This window comes from Meleagris gallopavo, chromosome 15, assembly GCF_000146605.3.
Source record: "Meleagris gallopavo isolate NT-WF06-2002-E0010 breed Aviagen turkey brand Nicholas breeding stock chromosome 15, Turkey_5.1, whole genome shotgun sequence".
NCBI lineage: Eukaryota > Metazoa > Chordata > Aves > Galliformes > Phasianidae > Meleagris > Meleagris gallopavo.
In genome coordinates this window covers 4,002,355-4,025,284 of record NC_015025.2, presented here as the reverse complement: position 1 = coordinate 4,025,284, position 22,930 = coordinate 4,002,355, and the positions used below count along the sequence as shown (strand labels likewise).

Sequence of the window (22,930 nt, the reverse complement as noted above, 5' to 3'; positions counted from 1 at the left end):
GCAGACCCGTGCAGCCGCGGGCTGTGGGGCGGGCTTCGTAGCCGAAGGAAGAAAGCGGGCGGAGTATTTGGCGCTCCCGCGGCCGTGCTTCTGGGGCACGAGCAGAGCCAAAGCGCTGCTGCGGAGCGGGGCAGCTTCTGCACGGGCCGGGCCCGGAGAACGGGGATGCCGGTTGGTCCTGGCGAGGCGGCAGCCCCGGGTGTTCCCGCACGGGAGCGACGGCCCTAGAGCGCTGTGGTGGGGAAGGAGGATGGAGCCAGCTGTTATCGGAGGCTGTATGTAAAAATGAAAGGCTGTCCAGACAGCGTTAGCGCTGCTGGTGTTGACTGTAGAGTATACGGGCAGCTTTAGGAAAACGTCGCATCCTTCTGCAGGTGTGCTGCTCACGGTGCCCCAGGACGTGCCTGGGCATGAGGGATTGCTGCACAGCTGGGCTGTGAGTTCTCCCTGCCGTACGCGCGTGCTCAAAGATTCAGTACGCTTTCAGCTCGCAGTTTAAACGTAAGAGAAGCGCTGCCATAAAACGCTGAGATAATAAATCTGGTTGCTGAACGTGCGCAGCTCCTCGCGTTTTCCTTTGTAGCTGCTGAGAGAGGAAAGGCGTCTCAGGGCTGAGCCCTTGTCCCAGCTCCGGAGACCCCTGGGGCCCAGCAGGTTTCATCAGCTCTTCAAGAGAGCGAGTCTGCAAAGAAAGCGGTGTGCTCAGCCACTGTGCTGAGCCGGCTCAGCAGCCGGTCAGGCAGGCAGGAGGAGCAATAAAACCATGTGGGAGGCGAGAAGGGAAAGGGAGAGAGGTGCTCCTAACTCTGCCGTGCTTTGTCAGCCATTTGCTTTCTCATTTTTTTAATGCAGCGGAGTTAAACTGTCTATCCAGAGACTGAAGCATGTACAAGTTCAGTGATAATTCGGTGGAGCCTGAATTACACGCTCACGGAAAATACAAGGATTATTTTGGTCTCTTTGAAAAAGCTATAGTTTTTTTGTGTTTACAGGTGAGGGGAAGATTGCTAGTACTCAGCTGACCAAAGAGCCCTTGGAGATGTCAGCATGGCTTCATGCAATTCCCGCAGCTTCTTGTGAGGTGGTCATCAGGTATGACCCTTTACTGACAAGTTGTGATGCATCCAGGGCTGTGCAGGTAGAGTAGGGGATGGAGTTTTATTTCTGGAACAGCAGCTTTTCCTCTTCCTTTCCTCAGTTACTTGTTTTGCAGATCAGAGGCATAGTGCTGTTGTGTTCTCTCCCTCCCTCCCTCAGAATATACTGTGGGAAAGGAGCTACAAGGGTATCCGTACTTTAATGTAGTAATTTATTTTTTAGGAAGGTTTCAGGGTTTATGTCTGTTTAACAATACCCAGCATTCACAGGTGATTTGCAGCCTTATTGCAGGTTGTTGTGATTAAGGGTGTTTGTAATGTGTGTGTGCAATGACTTTCTCAGGTGAGCTTAATGACGGCTGTGCGGTGGTGCTGCTGGCCCAGCCCAGCCCTTCTCATCCTGCCCCCCTCTGTTCTGGGAACACGATGTAACGCCGGCTGATTTTCAGTCTTTCTGCCCAGTGGTTCTGAATGAGATCAATTCGTCCTCTGCATTAGATGCTAAAGAGCCAAAAAAGGGAAATTTGTATGGCAGCAGCAATGCTTGGGTAGGCAGCCGGAGAGCTGGTGGATGCAGGATTTAACAGATAATGTGACCTTGAGAGCAGAACGTAATCTTTGTGTTTTTCTTTAAGGACTTTCTGGGTTTTTTGAGTGTAGGTGAGATTATTTGTTTTGCTGCTCCAGCATTGCTCTGAGTCGCTTGTTGCCATAGTGCTTACTGAAATTTGCAGTGAAATAGCCATGAAGTAATGTGATGAAATCTCTCAAGCTATTTTAATGTGAAGTTCAGTCTGGAAATTTGTCGAGCAGATCTGTAAGTTATAGGGAACACCACCAAGTCAGGGTAGTAAGAAAATTTTTAAATAAGGAAAGCATATTTTCTCATGGATTAGTGGGAGGAAAGGTATGTGAAAGCAAAAGGGTCTACCTTGGTTTTCAAAAGAGTAGTAATTAGATACCAAAGACCAGCTGGGATGGGCTGTTGGAAGCAGGTCAGGTTGAGCAATAGCTTTGGTTTTGGATCACTTGGATCATACTGCAGGACACAGCTTGTTCTCCCGTGGTGGCAGAGGACACCTCGGGGCTGTAGAAGAGGTGTGCTGGAAGCACTGAAGCTGAAGCGCAAATGAGAAATGACCTCAAAAATTTTCAAAAGCTTTCCAGCTTGCTCTGCAGACAGAGCAAGCTTAAGATCACTTTGGCCCAGCTCTGAACTTTTGAGCATCCACATCTACTACGCTGGCACCTGTGGGAGCTGCTGTTCAGGTGAAGATACTGGGCCAGAAGATTGGATGACCTGGATTTTGTTTCCTTAATTAAAAAATGTTTTGATTGTTCCAAGAGCAAAAAGCAAACGAGCCCTTTTTATAAGGTTTGGCAGCATATTTGTCTGCAATAATAGCCCGAGCTGCTTCCTGCTGAGAGCATGTTGGTAGCCCAGAGCCTGCCGAGGTCGGATAAGGGGTCGGGATGGGGAGCTGCCTCCTAGATCTGCCACGTGTTTCCAGCAGCACCCTGACTCCTCTTTGTGGAGCAGGTTACAGCGGAGGTGGACAGCAGAGAAGAAGCTTATGAGAACTGGGTTCCTTGAGGCTGGGAGAGGGAAGCGGCTGCTCCCTGCAGCAGCATTGGGCTGCTGGGCTGTGTGGTTACACCTGGGCTTGAGGTCGGGGGGGGCGAGGGGAGCTGTGGGTGCTGCTACTGCAAAGAGTTCTTGGGCTGTGGAGGACACAAAAGTGAGGGACAAACCTGAAAGCCGGAGCTTGTTTGTTTGGAGGGTAAAAGTCCACCTGAAATTTCTCCCAAGCACCTCATGGCAGTTTTAAGAGAAGAAGCCACTGCGACAGTAGGGGAGGAAACGCCATGAGCTGGGAGCCAGCACACACTGCAGGCCAGCCTCACGCTGCCCTGTGAGCTCACAGGTTGAGTCGGTGGTTGTGGGTTCATCCTCTGGGAGAGACAATGCGGCTCGGCTTTAGAAGTGGTGGAACTGGCTGATGCCTGAAGGAGGCTTCAGGGAATTTGGAATCGAAGCATTGGATGTCTGTGCTAAATTATAAAGGAAAAACTGGAGGAAATGCTTTTTTTAAGAATATATTTTCTTAGCCTGACTTGTTCTCTTTCTCGTGCTTCTGTTGTGAGCTTAGTAAGGTGATTATTACCTCACTGACCCATGTTTTTGGCACAAATAGAGACCACCTTTAAACAACAGTTGTTTGGAATTGTTACCTTTATAAGGCAGGACTATACCTGAGGTCCTGCACTCCCCACCTGCTGTTCCACTTCTCCGAGACCCACTGTGTGTCCATCTCATTTGCTTTTCAGGAAAACGAGATTAAGTCACTAACTGCAGAAATTGAGCATCTGAAGAACTTTGGGTGCCTGGGAGTCTCCCCAAGTTTGGAAGGGTTGCGAGACGAAAACGCGAAACTTAAGTATCGATTGAATTTCCTTCAGAAGGTAAGGGAATAGAGAACTTAAGGCGTATTGCGTGGTTTTGTTCTCATTAAGAGAGTACATAAGTGATGTCAGTTTGTTGCAGGTAGAGGTGTGTGATTCTGCGTTCTAACATCTTAACTGTTGATGTTTCTTGGTTCCTTGAACAAAAGGTGACTTGATGAGGAATGTCAGTTTGTGAGCCCCCGCTGTGCTGTCTCAAACGGTCGTGTAGCTGCAGCCCAGCTGCTTTACCAGGATCTCTGACGATGTGCGAGAAATAAAACGCAGCACTGCGTTCAGGGGAAGTGTCTGGGCTGTGATATTCAAAGGGAGATGTATCTCTTGAGTCTCGTGAATTCCATGCTGTGTATGTTGCTCTTGTACCTGGAGTGTCGGCCAGATCTTTCAGTCTCGCTTTGCCAGGCAGCCAAGCAGAAAAGCAGGATGTGACTGTTCTATATGTGCTGTGAATTGAGCTTTCTGTATTTTGTTTGTCCAGAGCCTTCAAGAGGAACGAAGTAAAACGGTGAAAAGCATGATTAATATCAACAGCCGTCTTCAGGAGATCTTCGGAGCTGCCATTCAGGCTGCCTACCCAGAGTTAGAAAACCCTCCGCTGGTGGTGACACCGAGCCAGCAGCCCAAATTTGGGGATTATCAGTGCAACAGCGCCATGGGCATAACACAGGTAAATCTGAGAGATCTTGCAAAGAGAAGGAAAGTGGGAATGTTGCCTGCTAGAAGCAAAACGGTAGACGGCCTGGTGACAGTTGCAGTATTGGACCTGATTAAGGCTTGTTGAAGCCCTCTGGGATGAGGATTCACGGAATATCTAATGGCATTGTAGAAAGCATTGACCTTTACAGAGCAGATCTTTATGTCTCTTTTTAGATGGCTGTAATGAGTCGAGAATATCTGAGTTATACGTAGCCACAGAATAACTGGCAAGTTTGTAGGATTTAAATCATTTGTATTCCTTTATTTATGCTTAAGTCCTTCTTAATGACTTCTGTATTTTCTGTTAAATTATGGAACAGAAGTTAGAAATCGTGTTTGTTTTGTTACGATACGCATGGAGGTTTTTTGGGCAGCTGTATCAATGGCTTCAGTTCACAGATCACCTGTGGTGCGTGTCCCAAGGAAGCAGTGGGGTTTTTAATCCTGGCAAGTACCAGCAGCGTTGCTTGGAAAACTAGGGCACTGCTGGTTTGTAGAAGGTGTCGGCCAAAGAGGAGCCAGAGTAAGAGGCACTTCAGGCATTGCTCAGTAGGAAGGGACTGTAGCGAAGTAAAACGAGGAGGTGAGGAAGAAGGTGCCACATCCTCGTTTAGATGGAACAAGTGTCCGCGCTTCCAGTGCATCGCTGCCTTTGGGGTGAATAGATAAACTCTTCGTAACTAGAGATCTTTGGTTTTGCAGTGTGCAGTCTCAACAGAAGCGACTGTCATTCTTAAGTTAAATGCACGTGAAGTTCTGCAGTCCCAGGCTGCCCTCTGCAGTGCCTGTGCCTGTGTCCCGGGCAGCACCGATACGTGCCAGGCAGCAGGCTCTGGGGCTGCGGTGCCAGGGCAGAAGCAGCCTTCCGAATACATGTCTGCCCTCGGTCTTGTTAGCACGCTGCTAGCATACTGTGCCTGGGCTGCAGCCAGAGGGCTGCGCTGGGTGACTGCACCGACACAGACTTCCAGAGCTTTGCCATTTTTCTGACCGCTGCTTTACCCCAATTAAGTCGCCGTTAGAATTCTTGAGCCGTCCTGGCTTCTCAGTGTCAGCATTGTTCACATAACTCAGTGTCCGACCAGTTCGCCATTGTCAGCAGTACTGGTGAGTAAACGTTCCTCGTGCTGGGCTTGGCTGTAGGGTTTGTTCCTTGGCAGGCGTGCCAGCACACTGGGCTTGGGACACACGCAGCGTAATCAGAGCAGCAGAGCCAGTGGATGCAGCGCAGTCGTTTCTGTGAGAGCAGCGAGTTAGGTCAGGGATCTAACCATGCCGCAGTTACCTTTGGAGCCGGAGCGTTGCTCGCCACAAGAGGAGCAGGAATCATCCGACTGAGGGCAGCCACTACGTGCCAGACGGCAGCCTCTCCCTTCCAGGCGCTGATGTGGAAACAGCTCTCGCAAATGTGTGTTGTTTTCCTTTGAGCTTGTTGGCATATTAATGCCAGGGGCTTGAGCAAGGAGCTCTGCCTGTTCCTTAGAGCAGTAGGAGTGCTGTGGCTGTTTCTGGAGCGATTCAGAGGACGTGCCTGTCATCCGCTGGAACATGCTTAGCATCCGGTTTTGCATTTGTTCTCTGCACTCTGGGTAACATAATTTGATCCCTGCAGAAGTTTGCATTTGTTGCCCATTCAAAGCCGTAACCATCTTGTAATAATCAGCGGCGTGGCAGATCTGATCTGCAGACTGACATCTAAGCAGAAGTCACAGTTTGCAGCGGACTGCAAGTTAGCATGTAGAAGCAGTAGCAAGCTTAGATTCTAAATTGACCAAGAGCTACATGTTCTTTTTGACTTTGGTGGAGCGGGGTGATAGAATGCTTTCAAACGTGGCACGTTAAGAACGAAAAACCATGTTCAGAAACGAGTAGTCGCAGTAATATAGGAAATAGTACAAATGTAGCATTTTGCAAGGGGAGAGCTCACAGCATCCTCCTCAAGGGTGTTTTTCTAAGATCTGCAAAAAGTTGTATGAGAGGTCTGGGGAAGGGACAAGTGAACTGTGGAATAACCCAGAACAGGAACCTGAGTCGTGTTACTGCAGTTCCTTTCTGTGGGAAGTTTGGAGGGAAAAAGAGAGCTACCTCAGAAGCAGTTTTTCTGATAGTCTCTAAAGAAAATCAGGCAGCATTAGGACCGTCCTTGGTACTTGGGTTCTGCTTTTTATTACTTATTTATTCATTCAGTTTGAGTCTACGGTAGAACGGAATGCCTTTGTTTTGGTAGCTTGTAATCAGAAATCAGAAACCACGGAGAAGAGAAGGCGATGGGGTAACCTCATTGCAGCCTTCCAGTACCTAGAGGGAGCCTACATACAGGAGGGGAGGCAACTTTTTCAAAGGGTAGATAATAGCAGGATAAGGGGAAATGGTATTAAGTTGAAGGAGAGGAGATTTTCGTTGGATGTCAGGGGGAAGTTCTTTACAGAGAGTGGTGAGGTGCTGGAACAGCTGCCCAGAGAGGCTGTGGTTGCCCCGTCCCTGGAAGTGTTCAAGGCCAGGTTGGATGGGGCCCTGGGCAGCCTGGTCTAGCATTAAATGGGGAGGTTGGCAGCCCCGTCTACGGCAGGGAGGTTGGAGCTTGATGATCCTAGAGGTCCCTTCCAACCCAAGTCATTCAATGATTCTGTGATTCTCTCAGGATTCCTTGCAGGCACAACTTAAATTCTTCAGATAGGAGGCCTGGCACAGCTGAAGATGGGTGTGAAATGGATTAACAAGGTTTCACAGAAACGCAAAGGATGTGCTGGCTGTTTTGATTTTTAAAGAGTTAAATCAGTTTAAAGAAACTAAAATTTGCCCAAGCTCTTAACAGCCTGAAAGATTTTCTTCTGACGTCCAGCCTTTGGGTGTGCTGAATGTGTTGGGTCTAATTAGCCTTCTGTTGTGTGGAAAGAGCTGATCTAACCTTTAAAAGGTGCTGGAGATGTTTTCCTTGGTGTGTTTGTGCCTGTATTATGAGGGTCTTCTAACACAGTAGTATCTACATTTTCTGTTTCATGTTGTGGAATGCTGTGGAGGCTTGAATTTTACTGGCTCTTCTTGTTTTTCAGATACTGCTCAAAACCAGGGAACAGAAGGTTAGTCCGAGAGAGATCGCTGAGAAAATCACAAAGCATATTCCTGCGAACGAATGCATTGAGAAGGTTGAAATTGCTGGTCCTGGTATGATACTTCATGTTACACGCTGTTATGTTAGAAAGCTGAAAGGGTGGTTTTATATTGGATGGAGCTGAGTTGAGTTTGACTCACTAGTCATTTACAGCTGATGTTATGAGATGAACTAGCTGCTGCTTGGTGAGCTTCGTAGCCCCTACATTTCCACAGCAGCAGCAGATCTCCCTCTGTTTTAAATTGGTTGGTGTGGTCCTATCCCCTTCAGAAATTTTTTCACTTAAAGGATCGGTTTTGCTGCACCTTGAATATCAGTGGGCAGGTATGGGGTCACAATCATATGAAATTACTGCAAAAATGGGTATGTCCTTCTCATCCAAGACCCGGCATGTCTACTGTTTCTTAAAGGGCTAAGGGGGGAGCCTTGCCTTTTTGGCAGTGAGGTGCTGCAGGAGCATGGAAGTTACTAACTGCTGCATCTGTTTTGTCCCTGTGACTTAGGAAGAAATGGGAGGACTCATATTTCTTAGAGCAGAAGTGTAAAGACAAAGACAATGTGGCACAGGCCTGCAGGGGGCTTTGGCAATTCATTCATTAACTCTTAGAAGTAAAACACTTGTTCTACAAACATGAATTACGGCAGGTGGAACTACTTTTTAGGATATTAACTAAAAAGTTAAAAAAAAAAAGAAAAGATATTAGGAGTATTTTTTGTATTCTGCAAACCCTGATAAGATTATTTGTTTTCTAATAAAGTTTTTGTGAATTCAGCTCGGAGTGACAGTGTGCTAAAAGGAGTTGTGGGTGGTCAAGCAGACTCTGCTGCATCATTGGGACGTCATTGTGTGAAACAGGCTCTTTTAATCTGGGTACAGAAGCTGTCTTCTAGGGACAGCTTTGTTCTGCTATTGCTGGAGTAAATTTTTGTTTAGTCGACATAACCTCATAAGCTCTTGTCCTTAGTGTGAGGAAAGAGAAACCCAAGGGGGAAAAATAGGAAACGTGGTTTAAGGCGCTTAAGAAGCTCCAACACTCATTGCTGGTTTTCTCGTCTAAAGGTTTTATCAACGTCCATCTGCGGAAGGATTTCGTATCAAAGCAGCTGAGCAGTTTATTAGTGAATGGAGTTCAACCACCAGCTATTGGCAAAAGGAAAAGGGTATGGATGGCAGTAAGCAGACGGGCATCTTGCACCCATACGGATGAAGCACGTGCTAGGCTGTAGGCTGCTTTCAAGTCCCGCCCCTTCCCCTAGTTCAGGACGGGGGGGACCATGGGTGGGCCATATGTACCACCTTGTGGTCTCTGGGGTGCCGGCGGTTGAGGGGCAGGGGTGTTCCAGGGCTCCCTGGGGACAGCACGTTGTGCCCAGATCCCTGACCCTCTGGGGCAGATGCAGTGGAGACCTGGGTTGAAGCCTGCTCAGAGGTTCCACGTGGGCCGCTCTGCTGTCATGTGCTGCCTCCCTCTGCCCACCCAACAAAATCCACGTGAAACATACGGGATGAGGTAATGGCTGTTGCCTTTATTCATTTTTTCCTTTTGTACCGTCTGTAAGGTGATACTGGATTTCTCCTCCCCTAACATTGCAAAGGAGATGCATGTTGGTCACCTGCGGTCCACCATCATTGGAGAAAGTATGTGCCGCCTCTTTGAGTTTGCAGGTTACGATGTGTTGAGGTGAGAGTTGCTTTTTGGGTGGGGTAAGGTTCTTTGGCTACGTTTCTACAGTAACTGCCTCTGTGCTTTAGTCGGCATGATGTTCTTAATAAGCAGGTAAAAAAGTAGTCTTTGATGTGTAGCAAGGTAGGAAACAGAGCGAGTGTAGTGAGGTTAGGAGTCGAGCAGTTTCTCTTCGCTGAAGCAGGGGCAGAGCTTGCCTGGTGTTGGTTTCTCTTACTATGTGTTTTTTCATGTAGAATATAGTATTTAAAATGTTCGTGTTTTAAAACATATGTCTGAGAAGTCATTTCTGTTGTGCTCTTCAATTGCTTCAAGGTTAAACCATTTAGGAGACTGGGGCACCCAGTTCGGAATGCTCATTGCTCACCTGCAAGACAAATTTCCAGATTACTTAACCGTTTCTCCTCCCATTGGGGATCTCCAAGCTTTTTACAAGGTATTTGTGGCAAACAATTGTGATATTTATGTCAACAGCTGAGAAGCAGGTTCAGGTAATAGATGATTGCAATTACCTATCAGTGGATAATGAATGAATTACAGTATCTGGTCTCGAGTTGTCCACGAGGAGTATGATTGAAGGTGCTGTGTTCTGAGATGATCGTGCTTTGGGAGTGCGTTGTGGGTGTTCTACTCTTTTTTTTGAGGGAAAAACCAGGTGCTTTTTTCATGCGGCGTGTTTTACCATAGGAATCCAAGAGGAGATTTGACACGGAGGAGGAATTTAAGAAGCGAGCCTACCAATGTGTGGTGCTGCTGCAGAGCAAAGACCCTGACTTCATTAAAGCGTGGGAGCTGATCTGCGACGTGTCTCGGAAAGGTGACCGCCACATTCACAGGCGTAGCTCAGCACTAGGATGGTGTGGTTTTTCTCACCATCCTCTAGTTTTTTTTTAATGAAATCACTGCCACCATGCTGCAACAAGTTTAGAGAAAAAGGATAAAGCAGCCAAGGAACTGGCCTGTCTGCAGAGGAGTTCAACTAAAGCCATTGTTTCCTGGGTCTAGTCTGAGTCCTTCTCTAGTAGCTTGACCAAGAGATAGAAAACATATTTAGGGATTTGCTGTGTTTGTTAGTAAATATATGCTACTAAAATTTCCACTGTATGATTTATTGAAATTATTTTCTATTTGTTTTCTTCCTGAAGAGTTCCAGAAAATCTACAACTGCCTGGACGTCACACTCACAGAGAGAGGGGAGTCGTTCTACCAGGATATGATGAAAGACATAGTGAAAGAATTTGAAGATAAAGGTGAGGCTTTTTGCCTTGGAATCAACAATGGTGCAGATCAGCACAAGAGGTAACTTCACTCCTAGCCTCTGAGGCTTGGAACTGATGTTCAGAGGGGTGCACGTTCTCTGCACTTTGCTCTTTTTCTCAGCAGGAATTTTGGAGTGGGTCTTTTGTGGAATTTCCTCCCAAGGAGGCATGGGCAGAACTCATTATTTTTATAGATGTATATATATATATATATATATATATCTCAATATCACTCCAGAAAGATCAAATCTTTTCTGCTGACAGCAAAAATAGTTTGTGGGGGATATTTGTTGGAAATAGCACGAAGCACTACTGAAGTTCATTTTATTTTCACCAGCGTATCTTTTTTAGTGTTGTGACTGTAGGAGACTTTGCATCAGAGAAATTTTCTCTGTGAAGGCAGTGACACTTTTGGTTCGCATTGACGCTGAGATGCACACAGGAAGCCAAGTGGACTGTAATGAGTTTAGAATTTTACGTGTTTCTATTTAGATTTTGCATTTCTTGAGTCTCACCATCTGTATTGTTCTAACTAGCCTTACTTTCTAAATACATTGTGCATCTCTGTAGAGCTTCCATTGCCTTTTGTGCCTTCCTTTGTAATGCTATTTTTGCAGCTGCAAAGGTAGCTCTGGATGCCAATGATGTGGGGTTTTAAATCCAACTAAGTCTCTTCTGGAAAAACCAGAGTGGTACAGATCTGCTTTTTGTACCTGGTCTTGCGTTCTGGAAGTGCAACACAAAATCTGACTTGGCTGTTGAGGGAGTTCTCATTTAGGCTTAGTGTTTGATTTTGTTCATGTTTTGAGATGTTAAGTATTTATTAATGCACGTGCATGGACTTTTTGTTCTGATAGCATCGGAACAGGAGCCGTTTCTGCCTATCGTGTCCCACAGCCTCCCCATGAGATATGACACAGTGCAGTATTCCATTGCTTTCCTAGGCTTTGTCCAGGTGGATGATGGCCGGAAGGTTGTCTTTGTGCCAGGTTTCTCTGTCCCGCTGACAATCGTGAAGTCAGATGGAGGTTACACATACGACACGTCTGACTTGGCTGCACTTAGACACAGGCTGCTTGAAGAGAAGGGCGATATCCTTATCTATGTTGTCGACAGTGGCCAGGTGAGTATGTCAGTCTCTCCTGTCTCTGCTGATACAGCTAATCAGAAATCTCGTAAATAACAAGCACGACAATAAGGTAAATAGAACTCCTCTGTAGGGTCTTCCCTGTGCTGTATGGGCTTTTGACCTTAGTGGTGTAATGGTGAATCTGATGTGCTGGCTGGTGGCCTCTGCGTACAGCCCTGGAATGAAGTGGTGAGAGAAGCACAGTCACCACTGGAGATATGCTGAGCCTAAATCTCATAGAGAGATGCACTGTGTATAACCTATGTCTCTTCTTACCTGAGGAAATGCGGGATTGTCAGTGCCGTATCTGAGCAGTGATGTAAGTTTGCTGCTTTTGTAAGCCCAGCAAGTTCTGCCAGGTTAAACTTTCTGAAGGGGAAAGTTTCTGTGGAGCTAAATACATTTAAAGTCACGTTGCAAAGGAACATTTTAAAGGCCGTGAAAGTGACAAGAAAGCCATTCCCAGAAGAGTGGGTTGAGAACTGGTTGTTGGTATTTCTTCCTTGCAGTCGGTGCATTTGCAAACCGTGTTTGCAGCTGGGCAGATGATTGGCTGGTATGACCCCACAGTAACCAGAATCACTCATGCTGCATTCGGAGTGGTGTTGGGAGAAGACAAGTAAGTCTCTAGACGTATGTTTTTTCCTCTGAACGTGCTCTGAAGCGGATGTTTGATTGAGTGCAGAAGACTTTTGCTTGTTTATTGACAAGTACGTATGTGATTTCGCACATCAGGGCCCTTCGATACACATAGACAGTAGTGGTGAAGTCAGGTATGGCTTTTGCTGCCTCGTATTTGGGGAGAGGGCTGTGACTTGGCTGGTAGAAATGCAGAGGAAGGTAATGCAAACACTGGAGCTGGCAATGGTGGAGGCTATGATGTCCTTATTTTCTGTGTGCCCTGAAGAAGATGGAATACAAGTTGGGAAAAGAACACCAGTGTTCTGGTGTGCAGAGTTGGTCTTGTGTCTCAGTTAAGTTGCACTCAGTTAAGTTAAACCAGTGTGTACTGCAGTCACATAGTGTTGCATGGGTTTTGCTGTGTGCTTGTTACAGAAGCAAAGATGCCTTGCTGGATTCGAGTCTTGCACTGGCATTGTGTCCTGCTTGATGTTGGGACAGTTCTGGCTGTTGGACCCTTCCCTCCTCCACTCCCACCTTTTCCCATGTATATTGTTAGATTCCTACACTTTTTATTAGGTTTGGCCGTCTGGTGCCCAGTACTTCAGGACAAAGCAATGTGGGGGTATGTGTTTTTTTTAATGGATCAGAGATGTTGGCAGTGAAAATTCCTGGGAGTGTTTTGCCTCATGTGTAAGTGGTCATTTTGGCTGTGTATGTTTTCAGGAAGAAGTTCAAAACTCGTTCAGGGGATGCAGTACGTCTTATGGATCTTCTGGAAGAAGGGCTGAAACGGGCTATGGACAAGCTGAAAGACAAGGAACGGGACAAGGTAGCTAATCTTTCCAGGGAACCACACAGATTTGTTCACAGGTGTATAACTTCAGCATTTTGAATGTGTGCTGAGACTATGGATGCAGCCAGGCTGCATGGGGGTTGCTGTGGCTTTAATACAAAATTGGTACTGCTACTTGTGAACAATTGGACATGGTGCTGTCTTGGAAAAAGGAGAGCAACCCTGGATACATAGCAGCGAGGTACAAACTGCAGACTGCTTAAAAACATTTCTTCTGTCTTGGATTCTGATGGCCTGAGGAGACCTGGACAGGGTAGGCCACAGAATGGAACAGAAGGATCAAATGGTCTGAGCACTGTTTGAGGCAATGGAATCAGGAAGCATGGCTCTTCATGCTGTGCTGAAAGCTCGCTTTCAAATGGAAACACGACGACGATCTCTCACGGCCTCATACAACGTAGGTACAAACCACTGGGCCTTGCTGACAGCTTGCAGTTGTACCATAGAGGCGCTCTTTGAGGGTTTGGCTGATCCAGAATGCTATGTAAGGGCATTTCAGAGCACAGTGTGTACTCTCTGTCTGCACAGGTTGTGAGAAGTGGGAGCGCAGTGCGAAAGTCAACCTGCATGGTGGCAGATGGTTAGATGTTATGTGGGAGGCAAGCCTGCAGGAACAGAGGGTACACTATGTGCATGCAGGCCTGAGAGCATGGATGGGGGTAAAACCCCCTGAGCTTGTCATGCAAGCTGTTGGGCGTTTTGATGCACCGCAGCTTTCCTCCTTTTGATCATTACCTGCTTTGAAACTGTAATAGGTCCTCACGCCAGAAGAGCTGAAGGCTGCCCAGGTGTCAGTCGCTTTTGGGTGCATTAAGTACGCAGATCTCTCCCACAACAGACTGAATGACTACGTGTTCTCCTTCGACAAGATGCTGGATGACCGAGGAAATACAGCTGCGTATTTGCTGTATGCCTTCACACGTATCAGGTGAGTTGAGGGTGGAGGGAGTCACTTCAATCATGCAATGACCTCTGAGTCTCCACTGCAAAGGTAAGTGGTGGGGAAGGAGTGGCTTCTGTTGAATCAGTGCTGGTAGGAGTAAGGGGAAAGAGAAGTCAGCTCCATCACTCATTGCCACTGGAGATGTTTGCCTGGGGTATGCGAAGCAGGGTACTGCTCTGCAATGGTGGAAGTTGTTGGTAATGACAAGCACACTGTGGTCTGTATCATTTCAGGGCTATTGCTCGTCTGGCTAATATTGATGAGGAAATGCTGAGAAAGGCAGCCAGGGAGGAGGCACTTGTCCTTGACCATGAGAAGGAGTGGAAACTGGGCAAGTGCATCTTGAGGTTCCCTGAGATTCTGCAGAAGATCCTGGATGATCTGTTATTGCATACGCTCTGTGATTACCTTTATGAGCTGGCCACCACCTTCACTGAGTTCTACGACAACTGCTACTGTGTTGAGAAGGACAGGCAGAGCGGTGAGTGCTGGCCTAAGGGTGCTGCCTATGTAATTGTGTACTGCAAGGTCTTTCCCTGTGTGGGGAAGACTGTTGTTGCCTTACTGGTGGCTGCAGAACAAGTGCTGTCCAGGGGCAAAGGCTGAAGGGGGTGGCAGAGCAGTAGCGTTAAGCTGTGACCAGCCAGTCCTGGGGCCAGCATGGGGGCAGGTGGGCCCCAAGAGAGAGGGCAGTGGTGGTTCATCTGAGCAGTGGCTTCAGGTCCTACGTTGGTCTATTGTTGTTTTGCAGGCCAGATTGTCAAGGTGAATATGTGGAGGCTGCTGCTGTGCGAGGCCACCGCCACCATCATGGCCAAAGGGTTTGACATCCTGGGAATTAAGCCTGTGGAGAGGATGTAACTAACTTGTTCCCTGTGGGGTGACAATAAAAAAAAAGGACTGATTGACTCCCTGTGTCCGAGTCTGACAGAAGGGGGTTCGGGCAAGGGAAGAGGTGGTAGGGGTGCAGCAACCAGAGGGGGAAAGGGAAGGGAACTGAAGCATGAGAGAAGAAGCACTCAGGTCCAGAGCAGGCAGCAAATGCTGTGGGCACAACTAAGAGCATTTGTAGTTACAGGAACTGAATCCCCATGGCTGTACTCTTGCTCCTGGAGTTTGAAAAATAAGAAACAAGGAAGCTGCAAGGCACACCTGATGTTCAAGGGTGTCTTTGACAGTCCTCAACTCAGTGCAGGGTCAGTGCTCAGGGCGCTCATTGCACAGAAGGTGTTGGTGAACTGATAGGGCTATGCATTTGTAGCTACAGAGGAGGTCAAACTCTTCTCTGGCTCGGTCTGTGGAAGGGAAAGAAAAAAGTAATGAGTAAGAGACTGTGTGGGATCAGAGGTGCTGTGCAAGGCTCACATGGCATCACTGCATTACTCCTCCTAAGACACCTTGACTCCAACCCCTCTCTAACAAAGCTTTAAACAGCAGGGGGCTGTGAATCAACACTTAGCAGGACAGTGAGGCATACCACCTGCAAGGACACCACACATTCTTAGCACTGTACCTTGCAAGGGCCCTGTAATAGGATCCAGCCAAGCGGTGGCTTCCTGCCCTCAAAGCCCATCTGCTAAGTTGCATGCATGCAGCCACACTACTGCACAAGCCTGGGCAGTTCTACTAGCAAAGTCCTCACAGCTCACAAAATGGGACCTCGATGCTGCTTTCCCTGTTACTGCACCTTCCAAAAAAAAAACCCAAAGCAAAAGGAGAGCACAGGTGCATGAGATTGAACAGATAAACCAGCAAAGGTGCTTGAGGATTCAGGGGACTTTGAACACTGCTGGGAGCAGAGATAGCCATTCCCCCTGTGCTATCCTCTGGAAGGACTGTGAGAGTGGGTGTCTTACTTGGCTTACCTGCTTGCTGATACAGCTGTTAGTGAGTATCACCTCTACAGCTGCCCCCATCCTATGGCAGAGCCATCCCACCTCAGAAGGCTGAGCTGGGCACCATAGCCATCCCACAGTACCTGAGCAGTGCTTGGCAGCTGAGCACAAGTTCCAGCACCAACTGCTTTTTTTGATGACAAGGCCAAGCCACGCAGGGTCTGGTCTAGAGACAGCAGCCAGGGTCAGGTGTGGTCCAGTGATGAAGGCTTGAGTCTGGCTGAGCAGGTCCACGTGCAGGTAGAGCTCCACCGGGGCCATTCATTGTGAACATCAGGAAGAGGAACAACCCTGGCTTTGCTGTCCCCAAGTGCCAACACCAGGCCCTCCCCCAGAAAGGCAGAGGATGTTGTCACAGCCCCTCAAAGTGCACAAGTCATATCAGGAAGGTGCAGGATGGCTGCTGGCCCAAGGGCTCTGGGGCAGGCAGCAGCGTTGGGGCTGAGCCCAGAGGAGAGAGTTCAGGGGGCTGCAGTGCTCACTGGGGAAGAGTGGGGGAGGCAGCTCCATACTGCTGAGAGCCATGTGCAAGAAAGAAGACCAGAGCTGAATGATGGGATCCACCAAGGGCTCCCTGAGATAAGGTGAAGTACCGAACCCGAAACGGGGGCGGTCCCCGTTGGAAGGAGGTAAGGGTGGGGGGGGGGGGGCGGTGGGAATCAGTTGTGATAAGGCTGCAGGACAAGCCACCCAGTACCTGAGAGTATGGCAGACAACAGTGGAAAACAGGGTCAGCCCCAAGTGCAGATCATCAGGCACAACTGTGGTGAGGAGTGCTGAGTGAGCCAGGAGGTGGGGTAGCAGCCAACAGGGCAGGCTCAGGCTCAGTGATAGCAGCCAGTGTAAGTCCCAGTCCAGTGAGCGCCAGCAAAGTCCATAATAACAAGGAAGGCCCGAGATCAAGCTGGGAAGTCAGTCTGTGGGAAGATCCAAATGCAAATTAATGGGGGGGAGGAGAAGGGGCTGTGGCCAGACACAGGCATGGCTGTCACTGCAACCAGGGTTCCAGCACAGAACTTCATCCCTTGCCAGCTCCCTCAAGATGGGAGGAGTAGCGCTCTGGCTGAGGCCTCCCCGCATAGCATTACGGCAGCCTCTGCCCCACAGGCAGCAGTGGGAAGGGGGCAGCCCTCAACTGCACAGACACCAAGCTGGCCCCAAGCCCAGGGCAGCAAACCCCTGCCCCTGCTTTTGCAGCGTGCCAGCCGGCACCATACCTGGAAGAGCCTGTTGCACTCTGTTATCATGTGGGCCAAGCCCTGCGTGGCTGCCAGGTTCTCGCTCAGCTCCCTCTGGTCCGGCTTGCCCAGGCTACACTTACTCTGGCTCGATCTGTGGATAGGAAAGGAAAAGGTAATGAGCAAGAAGCTGTGCGGGATCAGAAGTGCCTTGCAAGGCTTACATGGCATGACTGCAACCAAGGCAGGGCCAGCTGCTCAGGAGAGACAGGGCACAGCACTTCACTTCCCAGCTCACATCGCACACAGCCACAAACAGCCATAACCCAACTGCTCTTTGTGAAGCCTGCAGATGCTGTGCTCATCTGAGACCCTGCAACATCCACAAGGACCACATGGTCCACATTTCTAAAGCAGTCCCCTCTACTTCATACTCACTATATGACAGAATTAATCCTGGCTTCTGCCACTTCTTATCTATGTGCATTCCTGCCAAAGGGCTCCAAAATCCCTCAGGGGAATCAAGTCCTCAGCCACGCGCCTCAAAGGCAGCCCTCCCCACCCTGTGCTTTGAAGTCTGAACCCTGCTCTGCAGCATTAACGCCTGGCTACAGCAACGCTGAGAGTTCAAAGGAACCCCGTCTGTGCAGTGACAGCAAAGGGAAAGCTCAGACTCTCCTTCTGATCCTGATATTTCAGAGGAATGTTGAAGAGAAGGCAGGAGGTGCTCACAGGCACCTGCAGCTGGGAGGAGCAGCTGCCCTGTGCTCCTGCCTTTCTCTGAGAACAGCCCCAATCTTTAGGTCACCTGTGGGTGACAAGTGACTGTGCTGCTAGGCATTGTGCTCCCCTCAAGCCTCCGTGCCCTGGGACATGTCTGTCTACACAAAGGGGCAGAGAGCAGATCAAACTGCTGTGCCTCAGGAGCATAGATAAGGCTGAATGCTCTCTGAGATTCCATTTGCCTGCTTTGGCCCAAGAGCACTTTCCTCTCCGCACGTAGGAGGAGGAGATGTTTTGCAACCCAGATAGCATAACTTCTACTTAAGGAGATAAACGTGCAGGATCCCCGTGGCTCTGTTTGGCAGAAACAATCCCTTATCGCCCAGAGGAACAAGCGACTGCTGCAGGCTGCCAGGGGTCTGCAGGCCCCGCACACGCCACAGTACCACAGGCAGTAGGCACAGTCAGGCAGCAGGAGGGGGCACCCCAGGGTCCCATGGACATGCTGCCTTGCTCACGCCCTCACCAGCAGCAGGACAGGAGGAGCACAGTGCCTGCACTGAGCCTGAACTGAGGGCAACTCGCACATCTGCACCCAACCCCAACTCGCCCCCCTGAAGCACAGAAAAATGCTGCTGCAAGCAGCAATACTCAGTAGTATGAAATACCGAGTGGAGGAGGAGGAACTGTCTCGTCTGAGGGTGTTGAGGTGAAACAGCGATGGGGCGAGACAGACAGCGATGTTGGTTGGGGTCATTTGGTTTTCCTCAACACATGCGACCACATCTCTTAGGAAGAAGAGGAGAATTTTCAAGGCTTCCCGGTTCTCCTTGGGCAGAAGGAGAATAGCAGCCTGGACAGCCTGCAGCTGCTGGTCCTTCGGCACATCTGGAAACAGAAAACAATGGAAATCACACATGATTGCAGGGCAGCAACCAACAGAGGCATGCCAAGCAGGGCACTGAAAGCGCAGGTTCATGCATTGCCTTTTCATTCCAGCTCACAGCACGAAGGCTGCTATCACCATCACAGCATATGTACAGCTTTTGCCCACCACGTGGCAATACACACATTCCACAACACTGGTGCACACCTTGTAGTTTTTCTTCCACTTTGTGGCAGTGGACTTACAGAGCTGGCTCTAATTGCAGTCCAAATAACAGCACTCGAGTTGTTTTTTCAGTTCAGGCCCTGTCTCATCTGACTGTCTGACACTAAGGTAACATCATAGCACCAGCCCCAGTCTGTCCAGCTTTGTACAACCAAATATTTTTGCTTTAGGAGCCTAAGATACTCAAGGAATTGGAATGCCAAAGCTTTTGTTACCTACATTGGTAGATGTGGAGGAAGGATTCACAGAGCCTGCTGGTAAATATGGGCTCAGGAAGGTCTCGGAAATACTGCTTCACCATATCTGCCACATCGAAGGCCGACTGCCCTTCGTAGCACACACTGTTCGAGCTGGTTTCATTCATTTCTCTTAAGGACAGAATCCTGGATCTAACACCAGATTTGCGGAACAGGCCAACCTACAAGGAAAAAAGAACATGTTAAAGACAAAGTCATCAGGACTCAAACCTCAACACGAAATCATTGCTCCCCTTCCTTTCCTTTTGATAGGGAAAACCCTATGGTAGCAGGACTTAACACCAACATGTTCTGGTACCAATGAGAGCAGCATGGCTCATCCCCCAGGCATACCATGACTGAGAGTGCTGTCTCTCTGCTTAGTGGCACGTTCTCAGGTCATACCTGGTCAAGAAAGTGGCTTCTTAAATAGTCCAGTGCCTGCAGGATGCCCATAGGCAGCGGGTGATTTGTTCGCTGAACGTTCAGCAGCAAGGGGACCCCAAAGACATTTTTGTCCTTGTAGTCAGAGGTGTTTATTTTTTTTGACTTTGGTATAGTCCTGAAAACAAAAACCAGCACACGTAACTTAGCAGCTCTCCAGCACAGCTCTGCCCAGCCCACACTCTTCTCCGGTCCTGTAGTCTCTGCCAAGCACCTCTATCACAGCCCCAAACATGGGAAGATTCAGAGAGCAACTACAAAGTTCTCTGAAACCAGTGACCAGTGACAAACAGGAGTTTTGTCCACAGCAGATGAAATGCCAGAGCCACCGCAATAAGCACAAAGCAGCACTGATTTAGCAGGATGAAATTCTTCGCTGTGGACAATGCCACCTAGTCAGACAAGGAATTCACCCACTTGCTTTAAATCCTCTCTTTCCAACACCGCTTGCTTTAACAACAGACTACTTACCAGTTCCAGCCCTGCTTACTGGAAGGGGAGTATCTGTCCATGACAGCAGTGAGTTTCAGCAATGCCAGCTTCTGTGCCCTGGCCAGCTGGGTGGCCGACGGACTGTCAGCCTGCACGGAAAAGCCCTCCACGTTCCTGCTGTCTTCCACAGACTCACGTTGCTGCCTGTGCCTACAGGATAAGTGTTGGTCACACCAAAGGACTATTCCCATTGTCCCTCTTAGCTTTCTGCTTGCTTCTGTGAAACCCCTAATACTCAGCACAACCCATGGCTCCCATAGAACTTGTGGTTAATCACTTACGAAGTGCTACTCTCTATGGCCGTACCAAAGGTTTCAGTAAGAAGCACAGCAAGCCAGCCGTAAGCCTCACTCCAAATATCTGAGTACTGCTAGAGTCATAAAATCATTAAGGTTGGAAAAGACCTCTAAGATCATCTAGTCTGAACACCAACCCATCCCTACAATGCTCACCTTGTCACTCAGTGCCACATCTCCACAGTTCTTGAACACCTCCAGGACAGTGACCCCACAACCTCCCTGGGCAGCTGCGTCCCTGCATTACCACTCTTCCTGAGAATAACTCCTTCCTACTGCCCAACCTGAGATCATGAAAGCCCTGCTTCCAACAACACCAGAGCAGACGTAAGTAGACCTCGTGCTGCCTACAGCCCAGAAGTGCTTGGCACCACCAGTGCAGACTCCAATTCCCAGAATAGCCTCCCTTCAGTATATTTTGTTCTGGAATAACAATTACATTTTCAGTGGAGAGAATCAACAGGGAAAGCTTCTAGAAGGGTGTTGTAATAGGGAAACCCAAGGATGACTGACCTGTTGGTCGCTGTAGGGTCTGTTACGAACACCAGGTCTGTAGAGCTGAGCTCCTTGCCCAGATCACAGCTGTCCTCTCCTTCAGAGGACAGCGCAGCTGCTCTCTTAACTTCTGAGTGCTCTGTGTCAAGACAGATTTCTTTAGGTGAGGATGGATACAGAGCCGTTAAGTCACTGGATAAGTCCAAATACCCATCATCTGAGAACTTCTCTGTCCACTGATCAACCAGCTTTCTGAGACTCCTGACATCTTCTATAACACTGTTCAGTTCTGAAAAAACATCATCATCTCCAACTTGTGCTGCCTCCAGCTTATCCAATTCAACATTAGGCATGTTGTCATACACACTCAGCCTGTTATCCGTGCGTGAGATGGGGCTGCTGGGGGCTTTGGAGTCCTTGGACTTGCTTCTGCTCCGGCTCCTTCTGCAACCAGTTCTCCAGCTGATGGGAGAGTCATCTCCTGGAGACATGGGACTTTTCATAAGGGCTTTGGGGAAAGTGCCAGGTTTGTGGCCAAGTGGTACTTGAAACATCTGGTTCGTTTGTAACTCTACTTCATTGTTTAGCTTTCCCTGAGATACATCACTCCACAGCAGGAGTTTGCCAGACTCCACGTCCTCAGCACACCTCCCTTTTGTTTCACAGCAGCTTTCTGGTTTTTTAAGAGGACGGGCAGTGCTCACCGTTCTGCTGTTTTCAAATTTATTGTTGCTACTGCAGCTAGGAGGAGAAGAGGAAGAATTGTTCTTTGTTTGGATGCCAGGGAGGTCGGCGATATTTACACAGTTAAGCATCTTCATCTTCTCCTCATTAAGTCCTTCCAGAAGGAAGGGTTCACTTATGATGGGCTTGGCCTTTGATTGACCACTCCTTAAGTTGCTGCTCCGTAAGTGCAACTTCTCCATTTTCTTTAGAAGGCTCTTCCTCTTTTTGTACAGTGACTTATCCCAAAGCTTCTTCTCGTTGGTGGCATTTAAACATTCCCTGGAGGGAGGTGAGCAACTAAAGGCAGGTTCCAGTGAAGCAACTCTACTGGAGGAACTCGGGCTGGTTTCCACGTCTTCAAAAGACTTCGGGGAGCTAACAGCATCACTGTCACCGCTGCTAGTGCTGTGAACTGACGACGCATCGTGTTTGTCACCATGGTCCAAAAGGTCTCTGTTTTCATTGCCAGTGCTCTTCAGCATTGGGCTGCCTGGGAGGGATGCACCAGCACCTTCTGTGGAACCTTCTAGGCTCTCAAGGCGAAACCACTTCTGACTGCACCGCTCATACGCCCATTTATTACTTATTGCACAAGGTTCATCATCATCAGAGTCGTCACTCTTGGAAGAAAAGTACATTTCAAGGGCAGTTTTGAAAAATTACGTTATTCAAAAAACGTAAACAAAACAAGACTGCCTACCTCCAAAACCTACATACGGGAAATGTAAACATTCCATTACCAAAGGTCTACCCTGAGGTCTGCTCTATTAGTTGAAAAACATGGTGACAAACTACAGCCCAGCATGCTGACAAGCCCGCTAAGTTTACCACAGGAAAAGACAGCAGATTTGATCTCCGCATGAAAAAAATCAGCAGCAAAGCCAGAGGATTTGGCCAAGTATTTTTACCCAAAGACAAATAAATCACACACTTCTTCATGCTTCAGTGACCAAAACTTTCAGGTAGAAAGTCTCCTCTCGGAGACCACACAAACCATTTGCCCCAGGTACCATGTTTGCTGTGTTGCCTGCACACCGATTGAGTGCCTGGCAACAAGCAATCCTTCATACACCTTTGAAGAAAGTATTTTAATATAACAGTTAATCACCTTTTTACTGAGAAAATTAACCATATTTCACAAACATACCTGGTTCCTCTGACAGTTTATTTCCACTTCCATCAAGGCACACTTATTCAATGTGTTCAGCCGTCTAGGGTAGAAGAAAAAGAGTTGAATTTAATCTTTTTTTCCTCAAAAACCAACGTGCACCAAACTAGTAGCAAACTTCTAAACTGAGTCAGCATTATTGGTGCCAACGACTGGTGCACAGCCAGATGTTCTCCAGACGTTTTGGCCCAACCAGTTCCCACTAACTTTGACAACACTAACCTGTGACATTCACAGATCCAGTTCTGCCATCTCAAAACTAAAGAGGACTGTACTTCATCAGCTGCACTTGTTTTTTAAAAAAA

The 22,930-nt window shown here is 48.4% G+C and overlaps 2 protein-coding genes across 4 annotated transcripts in view; one reads left to right on the top strand and one right to left on the bottom strand.

Annotated features, from left to right (window-relative positions):
- Positions 1 to 992: 992 nt before the first annotated feature.
- On the top strand, positions 993 to 14,770 carry RARS1 (arginyl-tRNA synthetase 1). The gene is made up of 15 exons (XM_019620368.2): positions 993 to 1,092; positions 3,426 to 3,560; positions 4,039 to 4,227; positions 7,310 to 7,421; positions 8,429 to 8,529; positions 8,929 to 9,050; positions 9,369 to 9,489; positions 9,741 to 9,870; positions 10,199 to 10,303; positions 11,257 to 11,435; positions 11,951 to 12,060; positions 12,789 to 12,894; positions 13,674 to 13,846; positions 14,095 to 14,342; positions 14,613 to 14,770. Exons 3-15 carry the CDS (start codon positions 4,075 to 4,077, stop codon positions 14,720 to 14,722), a joined length of 1,770 nt encoding a protein of 589 aa, XP_019475913.1. The 5' UTR covers positions 993 to 1,092; positions 3,426 to 3,560; positions 4,039 to 4,074; the 3' UTR covers positions 14,723 to 14,770.
- LOC100540450 (rho GTPase-activating protein 7-like) overlaps positions 9,367 to 22,930 on the bottom strand; it is a 32,951-nt gene continuing 19,387 nt past the window's right edge. For 2 of the 3 annotated variants that reach the window (XM_031555676.1, XM_031555678.1), the window contains 10 exons: positions 22,605 to 22,668; positions 20,750 to 22,077; positions 19,920 to 20,090; positions 19,410 to 19,566; positions 18,988 to 19,186; positions 18,326 to 18,545; positions 16,974 to 17,088; positions 16,454 to 16,673; positions 15,014 to 15,156; positions 9,367 to 13,948 (listed from right to left, as the gene is read on the bottom strand). In XM_031555676.1, coding sequence (XP_031411536.1) covers positions 16,656 to 16,673; positions 16,974 to 17,088; positions 18,326 to 18,545; positions 18,988 to 19,186; positions 19,410 to 19,566; positions 19,920 to 20,090; positions 20,750 to 22,077; positions 22,605 to 22,668 — 2,272 coding nt within the window. In that variant the 3' untranslated portion in view covers positions 9,367 to 13,948; positions 15,014 to 15,156; positions 16,454 to 16,655. Of the gene's footprint in view, positions 13,949 to 14,592; positions 14,735 to 15,013; positions 15,157 to 16,453; positions 16,674 to 16,973; positions 17,089 to 18,325; positions 18,546 to 18,987; positions 19,187 to 19,409; positions 19,567 to 19,919; positions 20,091 to 20,749; positions 22,078 to 22,604; positions 22,669 to 22,930 lie in introns of those variants that run through there. The other variant, XM_031555677.1, reaches the window with a different exon arrangement.

Excerpts from the sequence above, each read along its gene's own strand:
- RARS1 (XM_019620368.2), top strand. The coding sequence starts at position 4,075 with ATGATTAATATCAACAGCCGTCTTCAGGAGATCTTCGGAGCTGCCATT. Across the intron at positions 9,871-10,198 it reads CTGCGACGTGTCTCGGAAAG|AGTTCCAGAAAATCTACAAC; the intron begins GTGACCGCCACA and ends TTCTTCCTGAAG. Across the intron at positions 12,895-13,673 it reads AAGACAAGGAACGGGACAAG|GTCCTCACGCCAGAAGAGCT; the intron begins GTAGCTAATCTT and ends AAACTGTAATAG.